The sequence below is a fragment of the Passer montanus genome, unplaced genomic scaffold (assembly GCF_014805655.1).
Source record: "Passer montanus isolate IOZ18808 unplaced genomic scaffold, ASM1480565v1 scaffold4, whole genome shotgun sequence".
Classification (NCBI taxonomy): domain Eukaryota; kingdom Metazoa; phylum Chordata; class Aves; order Passeriformes; family Passeridae; genus Passer; species Passer montanus.
In genome coordinates, this window is record NW_024368818.1 from 15805173 (window position 1) to 15823290 (window position 18118).

The window sequence follows — 18118 nt, forward strand, 5'->3', positions numbered from 1 at the left end:
CATTGGTGGAGAAAAATTGGCAAAACTATGAAGCAGCAATTCAGAAACTATTTGCTTTCCTCACTTACTTCTTACAGCCAACTTCACTACTCTCACCTGTGTATTAGTCCATTCCATTTCAGGAAAAGGTCCCAGCTGAAGGCCTCTACCTGTGGGATTTTCTTCCTCCTGGCCTTTCTGGAAGTACATAGAGACATCTACTCAGGACATGTTCCAAACTCAGATTTTTCATTGTCTTTGCATACGGTGTTTAGTTGTGTAGGTTTGCTTCCCAGGTGGGTTTTTTTTGGGGAGTGGGCTCATTTATTCCCTTGAAGCTGTAAATTGGTGTAAATACATGTTGAATTGCCCAGAGGCTTTATTAAAAAAAAAAAAGGTATTATATTATGTAGTATTAAAAATGTGAGTTCTTATTATTGATTATTAATATCTCTGGATTAGTATTTATCACTGAAGGAAGAACAAGCAAGTTATGCATATTTTACAAGAATTAACACTGTACTACTGTATTTAGGTTAATTTTTAATATGCAATATCTACCAATCTCTAGTAACTATTAGCAAATGAAGCAAGAAGGCTACAAGGAATAAATAAACATTCTCTTGACAGTCCACCTCTTTCTAGCTATAATTAGATATAACCCTGTTGCTTCTAAATTTTAAAACCCACTCTAATTATCACTATGCATTTATGAAGTTTAACAGTAGGAGGTTATATATTTGCTTTTAATGAACATCAGGTTTCCATTTTTTTTTGTGAGACAGAAAATCTATAATGAATTCTTTCTCCCACATAGGCATGAGTCAATGCCATTGTAGAAAACACATGAGTTCTTAACAAACAACAACAATATGGAAGAACCCTGCCAGTAAGGAGAAACATAAGGAAAGGATCTCAGTTTTTGTTGATAGCAAAACTACCATATCTGTAGCCATGCATCCAACAGCATTTTTTCACAATATTTAATAAACAAGGGACTAAAAAGAATTTTTACAAATGCCATATTTGTTATGATGTTTATGCAATGCTGATCCTCACCTTTTACTAGGTTACTTGAGAGACTTTTTGTTTCTATTTTAATAAAGAATACAATTCTTAAAAATAATAAAAATCATACATCACTTTAGGCGTGAAAGGAAATAAAGATCACCTAGTTCCAACCTTCCACTAGACCAGGTTCCTCAAAGGCCCATCCAACCTGCACTCGTATACTTTCAGGAAAGGGGCATCCACAGCTTCCCTGGGCAACCTGTGCAGTGCCTCACCATTCTCAGAGTGAAGAATTTCTTTCTAATGTCTAAACTTGCCCTCTGACACTTATAAGCCATTCTCCTTGTTCTGTCACTACAAGCATTTGTAAAATGTCCCTCTCCAGCCTTCTTGTAGATCCCCTTTGTGTATAAACCCACTGCTCTTTTTGTATAAAAGGTAACACTTTTTCACTCTCGTCTGCAAGGTTAAGTCTTTTTTAACATCAAGCATAAAACACAGCAAGTAGAAAACCATGAGGCCAAGCCATTCAGGGAAGTCTCAAAACTCTGTTACTATAAAGAATGGCTAATAATAGTCAAAAAGCTCAGGGTTTAACACTTTTCAGTATATAGTTTAAGGAAAAGGGACTTCTGGCTCTGCTTAAAAAGACTAATGTTGTCATACAACAACATTTTTAAGAATTTAGGTTTATAGTCATGCTGTCAGTCTGCAGGCATTTAGCTGTGTCAGCTAGGAGCAGAGTCCTTTGAGACATGGGAAAATACTGAGAATGGTTTCAGGCTTAAATTCCCTGAGTCACTCTGGAAAATGCATTCCCACCTCAGTGAAGTGGAATGAACGTACATCTGAATATTCAGTTGAGCTTACACAGAGAGAATTTTTACATTAAAAAAATCTAGAGTAATTTCTTTTACAGTGTAATGGGCAGCTGTGGATTCCCTAAGATCAGCACCATGTCCACCAGGAACAATCACAAGGCATTTGATGGAGTCCACTGGAGCTGATGCACTTTGACCACAGCAAGCTTCTGTGTATGTGTATTTGGTTCAGGAGACTTTTGAGAAGAAATGTCTAGTACCCTAAACAAAGAAAGAAGAAATGCCCACCAAGCAGTAAGGCATGTCCCTGGACAGAGGAAACATCAAAATCAAATATACAGAGTAAGGAACACCTCTGTTGAGATCATTAGCTAAGGAGGAGCCAAGAGTGAGGTTCTGTTGCAAAATGGCCTTCATTCAAGACATGAAGAATTGCTGTGTATAAGGGTAATAACTATTGTGCTGTAATCATTGATGATTAGGCACCAGCAGAACTGTATCATTTTGGGGCTTTTTTTTTTTTTAGATAAGCACTGAAAAAGCCAAAGAAAATCTACAGATGAGGAATGTCACAACCTAGGGGAGACTGAAAACAGGATATTACATAGGGATAGTGATCAGTTGTTTCCAACTGAGAGAAAAACAAGGGAAATAACTCCAAATTTGCAGCTATGAAAAAAACCTTTAACTGCTAGGGTGCTGAAACATGGAAGGTCTCCAGTCCTTTCCATATCCTCCAGGCTTTGGCTCCATGAGAGGTTTATTCCCTAGTAATTCCAGCAATTTTAATTTGGAACCAGATGATTACTAACCAGCTAAAAGCAAAAGGCATGTTCCTCTGTGCTAAGATAAAATAAATACATAATTGCTTCCAAGGTAAGATTTTACAACGCCACTAGTGGATGTAGTGGCTGTAGTGGCTGTAGAAATGTAATCCTCTTCATAAAAAACATCTTTTGAATAAACTCTACTCAAATGCAAGTAAAGTAGCATTTAAAACAGAATTCTTCATAAGCATCAAAGTGTGAGCTACAAATGTGGCAACGCTAAAGGTGAGACTGAGTTTCCCAAACAGAGCAGTCTCATGTGATCAGATGCATTAAGGTATTGTTTTGTCTCCAGCTGCTTCTTCAAAAGGGAATGGGTTTCCTTCTGTCATTTCTGACAGCCATATGCACACCTCAGATCTTACAGGACATCTAAAACAAGACTATATGCCTATCTTAGACAAATGTATATCACCCTAAAAAGTGTTTTTTATTTAAAGGAAGTATTTTCTAACAGACATTGTTATTCACACAAGCTATTATTAAATACAAATATATAGTTTAAAATTTTGGGGGTTTATTGCATAGAAAATCTAAATCTCCTGCTCTTTAACTAAAAATAGAAAAAAAAAAATTCAAATTTCCTAAATGCTATGAACTACTGTAAATTCAAAAATCCAAAATCCAATAAAAGTTATAATACAAGACCTAGAGCTGAACAAGTTTCAGTATTGAAGTACACCAATTTTAGAAGGATTTAAATACTCATAATCTGGAAAGCCTTCTTAATCTGTATATTAGGAAGGATCAGATTATTGCCATGGAAAAAAATTGTGCCTATTAAATACCGGGAAGTCCCACAGTCCAACAAATATTACCTTCACAGAAGAACACCATGCAGCATTATAAATACTCAACCACACCAATAAAAATTAGGAAAATCAAGTTTTCTGTTTAAATAAAGTCTTTAAAAAGAGATCTCATGAAAATCTAAATAGTTCCTGCTAATCATACATAGAGGGCATTGAAGTACTGCTATGCAAAGTAAAGTCATAAAATATGAGCCCAGGGAGAAGCGATGTGCAAAGAAAATGGTGATAGTATTTCTAAATAAAGCCATGTAAAATTGTTGCACTCACAGTATACTAAACTTCAGTATACTAAACAGTATCTGTGATCACAGTGCTAAGGTCAAGTCTGTTCCTCATGCCAGTGATGTAACTACTATAGATGAATTCCACAGAATTGAACACGAGGGGATGAACTTCCATGGTGAATAATTGCTTTTAAACTAAAAATTTAATTTATGTCAGACAATGATAGAAAGGCAAGTTTCAATGAAAAGCTCAAAAATATATAGGAGGCTACAATTTTCTTTTAAAATTTGAGTCATTCTTTTTATCAATTTACAACAGAATAATGAACAGCTGATAGCACATTGGAGACAAGTCCAAAAATACTTTTAAAGCAGGCTTGTGAATGAAATGAAAATTCAGGAGCAGCAGATGGGTTTAACTGCTGTTAAATGCGGAGTGGTTTCCAAGAACATGTTGTATGTAATAATAAATAGCCAGAGACAAAGTTTCCCCAGCAGTTTAAATCCTGAGCATACAAGCTAAGTGAGGGCTTTCAAGCTTTGGCTCACTGCAACATCTTTACATTTTACCCTTGTCTACAGCAGCAAAAATGCTTGTTATTAACAATGTGTGCCAGCAATGACTGCAATTACAGCAGCACTGAGCACAGTTTCACAGGCAGGCAGGTTTAACATAGGCTTTCTGAAACAAGAATAGTTCTTGGCTCTGCTTGCAGGTTAATCACATTCAGCACCAGGGTATCCATTCTCACAGTGGATGATTATGCCAGTGTACCCAGTGCCCCAGTTTGCGCATACGTTTTACATAATAAACATGTTAGAAATTGCCTCCCCTTCCAATTCCTGATCTGGATGTGGGCACTGGGATGACATACTGCATTGAGGGTTTCTGCAGTCATGCTTTGACTGCCCCCATGTCTCATGCCCTCTTGGATTTAAGCAAAAGTGGAGTCCCAAATGTCCAGGAAAACAGGCAGCAACTTTTTTGTTTGTACCTCAACCAGTTCTGGCTTCATCTCCTAATCCATCAAAAAGTGGTTTTATTAAGTGACAGCTGTCATTAGGCTAAAGCTTCTACATTTGCTACCATGTATTCTTATACTTGACTGACACAAACCTTGTGATACAGAATGAAACTGAAACTTTTAAACTCACAGTGACGCAGAAAGAGAAGGGTTCAAAACAATGAATGCAACTAGCTGAGCATAGAAATCTACATCAGGATCAAACCCAGAAAAAAATCACTGCTGCTGTCTCCTGTTAGTCCAAGTGCTTCTATAACAACAAAAGATTTGTGAGGAACTGTGGAAAAGAGAATCGCTGGATTCAAGGAAGCCTCTGGAGTTCAGAGCAGACCTTCTCTATAATCTACATGTGTTCCTGCTCTGATGCACCAAGGATGATTCTGGTTAGCTACTCCATAACACCAGTATCTGCTTGACACTGTCTTGGATGAACTGGAGGGAAAGGATTATTAGGGGAACAAATGACAGAAAAGACAGGTGAGGAACCAAATTAAAGAACTGTATTAGAAAAGAGGAGAGATGTCAGGCCTTCATGGGTGCTACCAAGCATAAGCTTATACTGTTGCTAACCTACTACTTTTCACTGCTGCTCTGGAAATCATGATTTCTATACTTGCATTGCAGAAACTATTTCTCTTTCCAACTAATTCTTTCCATAGAAAAACAAAAGATATGACTATTACAAAACCACTTCTCTCTAATCCTAGTACTATACTTCATTCATGAAATGGATAAAATTAAATCAGTCCACTGATGCTCATGTGGCATTCAGGGACTACTTGTTTCCCAGGGATGTTCTAAGAGCTTTTTTTATCCCTTGTCTGATACCTACTGAGAGGCTTAGAAATGAAATTGTTCTATAGTCTAGGAAATTCAGCCATTAAAGTAACAGTCCCTAAAGCATGCCTTTCATTCCATTCCAAATATTAATGGTCAGAAAATATCACACACGCAAGCTAACATCCTTTTGGTCACTCCAAGGAGTACCCTACTAGAGGTCATTTGGAGAATCCAGAGCCATGGCTTCTGTCCAACAGACCTCAACTGAAACATCCTTACTGTTGCTGTCAAATGGATGCAAACAGAGTTGTTTTGTGTGCTCCCTGTTCTGGTTGGTCAGACCTGCTGCAATGCTGTAGCACTACTACTTCTGGAAATGGCTGAATCACCCAAAAAAGGAGGCTGAGGAACATGCTCAAGCCTGGACCCTCATTATCCTCATTGTTAGATGTTACATTAATTCCTGGTTGCTCTGTTTAATTCCAGCTAGTTCCTTCCAGGACAAAACTGCTCTAGGAGCCAGACTCATGTGGTGTGGACATGAGTAAGCACCTTCTGTCGCACAGTGCAGACATAGCTGCTTTCTCCTACCAGAGGTGCACAATACCATTACCTCAAGTACAAGTACCCAGAAATTCAAATTATATCAGTTATGTATTTTTCTTTTCCCATTTGAAAGTGTGCAGTGATTTTAGGGGTGGTTGCTGGCAATCCAAACATATGTGTTCACAAGTTTCTCCTAATCAGAGCTATCAGCGACAACCACTTCACTGGAGGCACACTGGAATTTGAACGTGGTGACTACGGAGCACCACTGATTGCTGATTAATTTTGCAATGGTCATTCTGAAGGGGTTTTGTACATTGTTTTTACCAGCCATTGACACAGAGAATTGTGGGGATAAGAGATTTCATGATTAGAACTAATCTTCATTGAAAAGTACGTAAACACACACTCAGTAAACTGTGGTCTGTTCTCAGCTATTGCTCAGCCTTTTGTACTATTAGCACAGAAATGGATCATATACATGAGCTCCTTTTTCACAGAAACATTTTCTGATATAGGCTAATTATCAAGCACAAACATATGGGATTGTAGGTCTTTTGTTTGGCCTAAAAATGTAAATAAATAAAGACCTGGGTTTTTTTCTGGAGAGCCATATTTTTTTCCTAACAACCATCATGAGCCTCTTTTGCATATTATATGATGGTATATTCTGCAGGACTTCAACCACTGACACTGAAGCAAATTCAATGTGTTTTGTACCTTTTCTCATGAGCTGTTTACTCTAAGTGACCATCATTTTATTATATTTTTTCTGTAACATTTTGGAAATTATTGTAATGTCCAACTTCTATCTGCTCCAGATACCTTTTCCAAAATTGGTAATAAGTGTTAAATATGTGCCACTGCCAAATGCAGTCATTTTTCGGTGTCTTACCTTGTATCTGCTCTGGCAGCCTCTGTGCATGTCTCCTCTGAGACCAGACTGGTTATTAAATTCCAGTTATTAGGAAACAAATTTAGGCTCAGGACAATTTTTTTTCTAAAGCTTTGTCAATTGCATGAATGATTTTGTCTACAAACAGCAGCTCTCTTACAGATTTATATGCAGTTCGTGAGTCATAAATTTCACAAACAATAAAAGTTTTATTTGTGAAAAAGTGAGGATTTCTAAAAGCATCAGTTTGTGGTCAGTACTAGCTGAAACTGATTTCCCAGAAATAAGGGCATGAGATATTTGCATCCACAATGTAAAGTCTCCTTCTTTATTACAGCCAACTGTTTGGTCCTTATCACCTGTACTGCCAAAGCCTTTTTCAGGCATCACAGAGTAGAATAAGAGGATTGAAAGAAATTTAGCATTTCAATTATGGAGATAATAAGTGAAATAAGATCCTCTAATTCTCTCAGCTTCCCCAACTCTGTAGTAAGACTAAAACATTAATGTTCTTCTGTTGCTCTCCCCTCAAAGAAATCATGTGCATTGAGGCACAGATGTCAGCATGGATCAATGAGATTAAGTACCAGTACCCCCAAAAAGCAACTATATCATATAACAGGAACTAGTTCAGCTCTGACCCAGCAGCCTGCTTTGTTCCAGAGAGCACCTGGTAACAACTTTCTAATCTTTCTTGGTCCTACTGCGTGTGAAGCTATCACAGATGTGTTTCCCGATGAAAGATTTTGGTTGTCCAGCACAATTAAAATGATAATAGTAAGAAAAAAATATCCAAGGCATGGAAAAAGCATTAATGTAATGTTTTTCTAAAGTATCTATTGATATATCAAGCTCATAAAATTTATCTGGCACAAATTTTGACTGAAATATGTGCCCCTTCTTTTTGTTCTTACCAAAGCTAATAACTGTGCCTGCTCTGATAGTCCTTAGGAAAAGGGTAATTTACTGAAATGTGTGAATGGGAGACTGTACCATGTCCACATGTCTCCTGCTGCCTCTGGAGACTGTAACCATGCTCGTCAGCTGAGATGATGGTGTGTATGCCATTTTAGTGCCAGAGAAACCTTTCTAGCCCTCAGCAGTCACTGGAGAAAGTCATGGGTTTCCTACCCATGTAGGTGACATATCAACCACAGACATACTGGGGGATGTATGGGATGACTTTTAACATGCTGATAAATATCTGTGTCTTGGCAGGTTTGTTATCCCTGGAGAATATTTTTCCAACCTCCACTCTGCTTCCTTCATTTTTAGGAGTCATCTTGATGAGGAAAAGGATGTCCCATATTTTCCACTAGTAAAATAAATAATTTTTTCTTAGTACCATTACAAGCGTCTTCCCATGTGCCCATCATCCACCAGCTAGTTCAACACTGGTTTAGTGTGGGGATTCACAACCCAACTCTGCTCTTCAGAGACCCCTCTCCCTGTTTCGCTTTTACATACTGATGTGTCCACGCCTCTATAACTGCAATAAGTGCAGCACTGAATCCTGTTACTACCACTAGTAAATTTACTACCCAGTATTTGAGGCTAGCAGTGAAAACAAGTATTTTTGGCAATGTAACAGTGCGTGTGCCATGTCCAACTTCATAACTGACCCATTTACTTCCAGTTCAATAGTGTATTTATCTCCAAATGAGCTGCTGCTCATTGTTCCTGTGAGGATTAATCTGAGCAACACACATTGTGGCTCTTGCCAGCTTTTGCAAAGTGATATAATCCATCCTCCTTCTCACATCTTTCCTTTAGTGACACCCAGTGGGTTGGCTTCTGTTAACTAACTCTGCTCCTCAAACTCCACATGCTTTTTGCTGCAGAATTGTGATGCTGTACACAGCTCTTTTCCCCTACAGTGTGAAGAATCTCAATTAGGCCATAATTGTCCACCTACTACTCTGAGTCCGAATTTGGTTCTTCCTTTTGTTTATCAAATTCTTACATCTTTCCTTTCAGAATTCTTAGTGATGTTCCTGAGCTTTGTTTACCCTCCCATCACAAGAGCGGTGTTGGGATGTGACTTGGGCACGCTCAATCCCTCCTCCACTGTTTTGTGCCACAGGAAAGCTAAGCAGGCTTGCTGTGTGCTCTTGGAAGAGCTCCAGCTGAACGACTGGCAGCAAACCAAGGCGGGGTGTCCGTAACACAGAAGGCAGAGTCAGTGCGTGTTTGTGGCGCACGCTGGGGACCGGCCCGTGGGCAGCACAGCAGAGCACACCCATGGGCAGAGTGTCTCCGTGGGCACGGAACCAATGGGATCTCCCACCAGAGACACAGCCCCCAGAAACATCACTTACAGCTTCCACAGCCTTCTCTAACTCCAACTAAAGCCACTCTTCATATTCCATGCTTATGGGGCACAGAGCACTCCACATCCTTCTTTGCTTCAGTTTTATATTATTTTTGGCTGGGACAACAAAAACTATCTAAGATATCGAGGATTTCAACCCAGCAATTGTTAGAAAAGGATCTGCATTTTACTGGCATTCACAGCTTGCAGAACTAGAGTGGTGTCACTTTTGTTATCCTCCATCCACCTTCCTGGAGAATTCTAGCCTTGGTGAGGCAGGCTTTGAAGTGTTTCACTCTCCTCCTCTGTGTATTTTCTCTGTTCCTTCTCTGAATCCTGTTCAGCAATCCCTTTGTTCTGACAGTACTTGCAAGAGGGCTCTTTTATGCCTGGTTTCATCTAGCTGCGAATAACCACAGAAACCTGATGTCACCTCCCCTGACCCAGAGACTGTGTCTAACTGACATGAGCAGAAAGGTATTCACAGATTATATCAGAGAGGACTAATCTAAAAAATGTTTGTCATTAGGTTTATTGCAAATATATCCCACCTGATTTTAAGGTTTATTTTCAAACCTGTTTTTATAAAAAAAAATACAGAAAATTTAACTAAAAACAAAAGAAAAATAACTATGATTAAAGACATCAGGGATTATAATTGTGCTGTATTTTAAAGTGCCTTCAGGGGCATAAATATACATTTTTGCTTTTGTGCTATATCCAAGGAAATAAAAATACCAGTTCAGAATTGTGTTGGCAGGAAATCTCTATGCTTTTTAATTTTGGCAGGATGCTAAGTATTAGAGGCTAAATATTATTTGACCTCATGACTCACAGGAAAACAATGTGTACTTAAAGCACAGAAATAATTGCTCTACTTCAGTATGTCCAGCTTTCCTATATTTAAAGGCAATTCACCATCTGAAGACATTTCCTAATTGAATTATTCTAATGTTTAATCCCACACCCCCAATGACAACAGGATATAATTTTTCTGAGGTTCCTTTCTTCATATTTCTCCACTCTTTGGATGAATTCTTAGTGAGTTAATACTTATATCTGCTTTGTATACTCACAGCCCTTCAACACAGTGAATGCTAATTTCTGTCCTTAGGTTTATGTCTTGGGGACTTTAGAAATCTGCAAATCTTTATATTATTCTGTGTGTCTGCTCAGAATATATTTATACACACATTATGCTTATGCTATGTATTTATAATGTCTCTTTTGACTTTACACAGAAGTTCAGAAATAATATGGTCATATTCAGTAGATGCAAGGATGTGTATTTATTTGTATAGGAAAAGTTTTACACCTTCAGTTCTTCCTCTAAAGTATTATTCCTTTTTCTGAGCCATCACCCTGAAGAATTATGTCACTGAAAATAAAGCTAAAGGCAAGCACAGGGGAAAAAAATAATAAGCTGTAGTTTTGAAAAGTACTTCACATAATACTTGTAAAGCTCACTACCAGGAACATGCCATTGACAGAATCTCATGATAGTCATAAAAATGAATAGTACCCTTTAATGTCTTCACCATCCAGACATGTTTCACAAGGATCTAATGTGTGGTGGGGTTTTTTAATCACAAAACTTCCCCTTATTCACTCTGCCTGCAAAAAACAGATGAAGTTTCTTACAGCTGTTGGTCTCTGCACACCAGCAGTTAACACCTCCCTCCCCTCATCATCAGGCCACCTTGCTCTGTAAGAGTGTGATGGCTGATGGGAACATTTTGGAAAAACTGAACATGGGTGAGGCGGGACAAGAAAATGAAGAGACTAAAAGGGTGCTTCATGGGAAAGCCTCCTGAAAATGCCATTCCCTCAGGTAATATTGTAGGGTATGACCTGACAGTTACTCCAGGTCAGGACATCATGGGGACAGTTCCGCTATGACACCAGACCCTTGCACCCTCCATAACCCTGGATGGATAGGCAAACAATGGCTAACTTTGAAAAAAACTTTATGGGTGAAATTAGCTCAGCAGTGTTAAGTGCTAGCATCAGAGTGCAATGTGGAACCAAATGTTTGATACTAGTGAGCTCGCTCAAAAAAAATGGATGCCAATTTCATCCTACTCTCTCTTCACATTTGTGGCTCCAGGGTGTTTGTCACAATCACAGATAAAGTTGAGCAGTGATAGATCACATTTATGAAAGGTTCAGACATTATGTTTTAGCTGGAATACTTATCAGACTGGACAGAAATTAAAAAACTCCTCTATGTTTTAACACTTCACTAGAGAAATAGCAAAAATAAATCACTTTTGATATCTCTGGTCTGATTCTAGACATCTTTCTGACCAGCAAGTCCTAAAACACTCTGACCAGGATAATGCATGCTCCTATTTTAGACAAACATACACACACAGTGCATACAGGCAACAGAGTTAAGGTTGCCATGGGAACTTTACCTCCAGATTTTTTGGGTTTGTATAATCAAAATAACACAAGTACAATGTTGTAATGATTCATTTTTGCCTTGTAATTAATTATGTTCACATTGTCTTTGGGTGGGAAATCTATTTACCTGATGGGTACAGCCCAATGTGATAATTTTATTCAACATTTCCAAAAGTTGGTTGTCTGAGCATGGGATACTTTAAACTTGAGTCAGTGTGCAGAAATGGCTACAGCGTAGCACAGAAAACACTGCATCAGTGTTAAACCCAGTGGTTCAGCTGCTGGTAAGAGAAGAGCTCATTGCTCCATGGCAGCAATGAACTCAACACAAGCTCTGTCATTGCACTGCAGGCTGTGCCAGCCCTGGCACAGGCAGATGCTGAGGTATGGAAAGAAGCAGGACACTTCTGGGAACTGATTCCTCCCCTCCAGCAGTTGTCATCACCCCACATATATTTAATACACCATGAAGAGCACCAGCAATCTAATCTTGCTCACCAGGGCTGCCCTCAAATTCACTATTTCTTGGTTCATCTGTTTTCTTCTCCTGTGCTCTTTCAGGTCAAGTCCCAACTTCTCCTGGATGTTCTGAAAACTTGAGTTAGCTCTGAGCATAGGAATACACTCAGACTCCCTCTTCTGGGTTTTCAAAAGAGCTGACCTACAAACCTCATTGATATTAACAACGGCAAGTGTGCAGCAAACAGCCTTCATCAACAAGTCATCCTGACGACGGCTTTTCTCTCCTACAGAAGTTGCATGAAGTTATCAGAAAAGAAGAATGGTCGTGGGAGCCCTTTGCCTGTTCAGTAACGGGACACAACCTTTTGTGCTATCAGCCTTTAGAGCAAGACATCCCATTGAAATAAGCAGCAGCCTTTCCTGCCTGTTTGAACAAGTTGCTTTCTTGGGAGACCTGGACCCTGCCATAGGCTGTTTGCAGAGCAGAGGATACTCACACTGAGTATGGAGAGATCATTATTGATCTAATTGCAGTCATGGGCCACTGCTGACCCCAAGAACATGCGCTTCAAAACCTGCGTTTGATATACACATACAGAGACTGCTGTCAGTGCCGAAGACATGGAAAATGGCCTTTTTGAAGAGCCAGCTTATTTACTGAAGTGGAAAGGAACCAAAACAACTCAAGTTTTTGGCAGTGTAATTAAATGAGACCCTACCATATATATGTCCATACTGAGAAAGGAGCTCAGTTAAAATATTCAGTATAAGTTTCCTCCCTAAAGGAATAGCAGTTAATATATGTTAAAATATAATTGTATAATTGGATCTCAACTGTTTGGGTTATGTAAAAGGTGCTGTAGGCGTATCAGCTTAGACAGAGGTAATTAGATCTTGTATATTAACATTTTTCCCTTAAAGGGATAATCAGCAATACTTTTACTAGTGGAGATTCTCAAGCCTAGAAACTTGGTGGGAAAAGGTACCTCATTTAGCCCTCTGTTTGCTGTGTTCCTGCCTCTGTCACTGACTGGACTGAGAGAATATTTCTGCAGTAGAGTATACTTGCTTAACACAATCCCATATGGGTGCCCACACCATGGCAATACTGCCGCAGCTTTTGGTGATCAGCATAAAACTGAATCACCTGCAAGCATCAATCGTGGTGCCAAAATAGGACTAGTGGCATTAAATATTGCAATATGCCTGCAGATTTAGTAATGGATTATGCACTGAAGCTACAGAAGCCTGTGGCAGGGCCAGGAATAGAAGAAATCAGAGCTCTATTGTCTCCTTGAGCCAAGGGTTAACATTTTATACAGATGAGAGTAAACAGCTACACACCACTGCTTAGCTCAGTCAGCCTGAAGGATACAATAACAACAAATATGGTTTTACTCACAGGAGGCTGAATGACAATCAATGCCACTACAGCTTTGGAGTATTCAATTGAAGCCCTTGAAAAATCAAGTGGGTGCACAGGAAGATAGGCTACTATGCCATAATAGGATGAAGATAGGACCATGTTATGAAATTCTTGGATTTACAACTACACTGTAACATTTTCAAGAAAACAGGAACTTTTTATTTTGAAAACAGAACACTGCATCTTTAGAAAGTGGAACAGCAGAGCACAAATTGAAGCTGGTTTTTGGTTTTAGAATTTTTCTTTTCAAGATAAAAGAAGAAATGTACAGTTCCAAGATAAAAGAACAAATGTACAGTTCCTCAAGCCAGGAAAACAAAACACAACCAAACAAACCACCCACACACAAGGACTGCTCTAGGTATTTTCTAATTTCATTGCTGTTATCCATGCTTGTCTTTCGTATATACCAGAAAAACATTCCAGGAAAGAAATTCCAAGAAGAAAACCCAGACTTAAAGCTTATCCTTGAGAAGTTCGTACCAAACTTTGGAATCCAACAAAAATCTCAACTGAAATCAATAGAAGGTTAATCCAAACTAAAAATATTTCCCCAGTTTCGTATTTCTCCTTTCATGTCTGCTGAAGACCTCCCAATCACTACTCTACACTACTCATATTAGACTTTCAGAAGAGTTTGAGGAAAAGTACAGGTATTTTATTTCTAGGTAAGCCAAAGCCTCTCTTGGTACCTGAAGGGTTTTGGGTTTGCTCCTAAAGTCTCAGAAGATCAGGACTTGTACATTGAAATAGCTGAGTAGCCTAAACAGAGATCTCTCTTCAATCATATCTGCATTGATATAAGAGGCAAGAAGAAGGACAGAATTGTCACCAAGACCCACGGGACAAGCTCCCTGGTCTTCCCTTATTTTGACCCACACAATGTATATGACAGAGATGGGCATTTCCAGAGGCAATGCCCATTTCCAGAGGCATTCCCAGCACATATATCGAACAGCTCGATATAATTTTTCCCTAGCCCAGTAACTAGAAGTTCTCCATACACTTACAGAGGATTTTTTTAAATGCAGATATTTAGAACAAAAAAAATATATATAGCAACAGTTACAGAGCTCCTCAAAATAATTCTGAGCCTTTTCCACTTGCCAGTTTTTCACAGTGCATCTGAAGTGTGTTTTCCATTGTGGGATTGCACCTGAACCTGACCTGTGTAGACAGCAGCTGAGCACAACAGTGCGCTTTGGAGCAGGGAATAGCAGCAAGTCAATGTGTCTCTAAGCAGTCTGCACCCTCCTTAGGGGTCAAGTAGTAGCTCAGAGCAAGCTGCTAAATGGTTGTTTGTATAATCTCTGCAGGCAAGCAGAGTGGGATACCTACAGCCAAAGAAGGATGAAAACAGCTGTAGTTGATAGCAAACACTGCCAGAAGGTCACTGCCACCTGAAGAGTGGTTGTTTCAAACCAAAAAGCTGTCGAGCTCAGGCGTCTCTGCTCATATTTAGAGTGTTTAATTATAGATCGTATTTTTAGCATTATCAAAAACATATTGAAAAAAATAAAGTGCTTTGCTCTTCTTTTGGGATCTCACCTGTTAAACCAGAAATATAAACCTATAAGGTCTTTTTCTTTTGGGAATGGCACTGCAACTTTAAGCATCATTATACAATCATGTGTCGAACATAGAATTATTCTAGTTGCACACCATAGGTTCAAGCACACTGTTAAAAATGGGAGAAATTAACTTAATTTTCAAAAGTTCACACAGAGAGAATGTAATTTGAAGAGTTACAAGTTCAAAAATGTTCAGCTCTTTCCAGTTCTCAGCACCTTCTCTTTTGTCCTGCAACAGCTTCATTATTTTCTTATTCTTTGCAGTACATGGCAGTCTTTTTGAATGAAAGGAAACCCTTCCACATTAGTCACAACAGGAAAATGAATTTTGCTTTGCAGCTGGTGAAAGAAGATTATCAGAACTTTTATTCACACACAGAAGATAACAATATAATAGCTAAGGAACACCGATGAAATGCTGTGTTTACTCTAATTTATCAGTTTTGCAAGCTGTGACTTGTACTCAAAAGAGCTACCTGATTCATGACTGCAGTAGTCCTGTTTGGTAAATTTTGTGCCCCAAATTCATCTAAAATCCAACAGATACCAGGGGGCCATATGCAGTGTTATACTTAATACTCATTTGATGCTTTGTGGAGCTATTTTGTGATAGGAAAAGCAAAAGAAGACAGGGATTTGTGCCACTTCAAAAGACATCAATATGTTCAGACCAAATAACCACATTTCTTTAGACACCAAGCCTGACTGAGGCCTGAGAAAAGCAACTCAATAAGAAGTCCTAACCATAATTTCTGAGCTAAACTCCACAAAGGAATAGAGTTTATTAAGTGCTGTGCCTTGGTCTTCAAATCAGTCATTTACAAGGTTTAGCCAAATCTGGAATTACTAACATGGAGGTATTTCACTACAACATAATATCAGTCTGTGTCTCTGCATCAGCTTCTCATCATCTAACTAGAGGAATAAATTATGCAGGAAAATAAAAGCAGAATCTGGTCCCTTTTCTTGCCTTATTTTAATTTTAGTTGCAATTAATTCAAGGAGTCAAAGCCTTCTTAATAAAGAAATGCTTAAAATACATTAGCTAGATTTAACTTATTAGGGTTTTGACAAGTCATGTTATTATTTACTGCAGCATTCAAAGACCTGTTTGACTTCTTAATCTTGCATAAGAACTTTCAGGGATGTGACAACATGAATTTTCTATATAAGGCAAATAGACTCTGCATCACAAACATTTTTGACACTTTCAAATGCAGTTTACAGCCTTAAACAGACATTCTGCTTTTCCCACCCACCCACCATCATCCAAGGCCTATAGTCACCACAATTTCAGAATTAAGAGTGGGAGTATTACTAATCTACCAGGTAAGGGCAGAGTTTAGTGACCTGTTGGCATGTCCATATATATGACAGGTTATGGACACATGTCCCTGTTCCTATCTGTGATTCTTTCCAGGAGTGCCCTCCTAACTTCCCTACCCAAACCAGCCACATCAACTGACCTGGAGTATAACAGTGAATTTCAAGTAAGAGCCAGGAACAGCAGAGAAGGCACATATGCATATTGGTAAAGTAAAGCAAAGGAGGAAATAAGGCATAGGCTGAGTAAAGGAAGCACTGGAGAAAAATAAATTCTGCATGGGCAGATCCTTTGGAGGTGTTTAATTCCTGTCAAAAGCCAAGGGGGCTGGTACCTAATTATCTCAAAGATCTTGACCTTAGAGTCTCACAAACTCTTCCTGAACTCATAAATGGAGGGATAAAAGGTGATGCCCTACCCTTGTGACAGAAGCCCCTACCATCCTGATCCCTGGCAACACTCCCAGTTTTAATCAGCAGAGGGCAAATCAACTTCCTACACAAGTTTATTAGATCAATGGAAGAACAGGGAACAACATTCAGAACTGTAAACTTCCTTTCCCTAGTTTTAAACTCTGGTTTATGCTTCTCATATTTCCTCATGTTTTAGCTGCAGTGATATTTCACCTGGCATTACTTAAAACCCAAACCATTTCTTCTGCAAAGAGAGGTGTCTGGCTGCATGTTAAATCACCTCTCATTTCTCCTGCTTTCAGTGAAATTTGGATGAGGTCATTTATAGAGGTTCTTTCCAATCAACATTTCTGAGATTCTGTGATTACTTTGATGCGTTCTTATGATGTGAGATGACCCATTCCTATCTGGGCTCCTTTCTTTTATGAATAACTGAAGACAGTGGAAGAAAACTCATCAGACTACAGGACAACTAATTCTCATCTAATAACAGGAGCTTTATTAACTCAAGGAGCCCTATGCTATCCCTCCTGGTGAATAAAAACAGTCAAGAAACAGCTGGTGTTTGCACACAGAATGTGGATGAGTTTGAGAGCATCTCCATTTCTCTGGCTCAACACGCAAAGTTTTTATTCCAGCTGCACAGGAAAGCAGTAGTTGCTAATGCAAAAAGTAGTGCAATCTAGTATCAGTAAGAGATTTATACATCAGATCCACTCAGATTAGAAAATCATAGACAGCAAATTAAACCTCCGTTTTAGGAAGCTGCTCACAACACAAGGAGCAATAGCCTGAAGTTCAAGTCTCTGAGGAAGATGCTTTTCCCCTGTCCCTGCAGCTGTACCTGACATGAGGAAGCAAGACTGAAGGCCTTGCAACAAAAACACTTTCAATGCAAATCCTCTTGCTTCATAACCAGATCTTGCAATCCTCTGAAAGTTTCTCTCATATAGCCTCTATTCCCTCTCTCTGACTCCTCACTTCCAACACCTTTCCATGGCTGTGATCTTCAAGCACTGAAAACACATACCCTTAATGCTGAAAAATTAAAGAAAAATTAGAGTTCCTGCATGTCTGGAACTCACGTGGGGGTTGATGCATATAGTAAAGAGTGCAAAACACCAGGGCTTTGAAGAGGTGGTGCAACAGTCTCCTCTATAATACGTACATTCACACAAAATTAGACCTGCAAGTGCATTTTCTAGGTCAGCTTCTTCTCCCTCCTCTGCTCTCACCTCCTCCCTTGAGTTTTCTTAATTGTTCTGGGAAGGAATACATGTTTCAA

At 39.0% G+C, this 18118-nt stretch overlaps 1 protein-coding gene across 20 annotated transcripts in view; it reads right to left on the bottom strand.

Moving 5' to 3' along the window:
- The window catches only part of DLG2 (discs large MAGUK scaffold protein 2), a 982417-nt gene that overhangs the window by 588563 nt on the left and 375736 nt on the right, over positions 1-18118 (bottom strand). For 12 of the 20 annotated variants that reach the window (XM_039718586.1, XM_039718597.1, XM_039718591.1 and 9 more), the window contains exon 2: positions 97-177. The exons of the other annotated variants lie outside the window; for them this stretch is intronic. In XM_039718586.1, coding sequence (XP_039574520.1) covers positions 97-177 — 81 coding nt within the window. The remainder of the gene's footprint in view (positions 1-96; positions 178-18118) is intronic. 20 annotated transcript variants of the gene reach the window in all.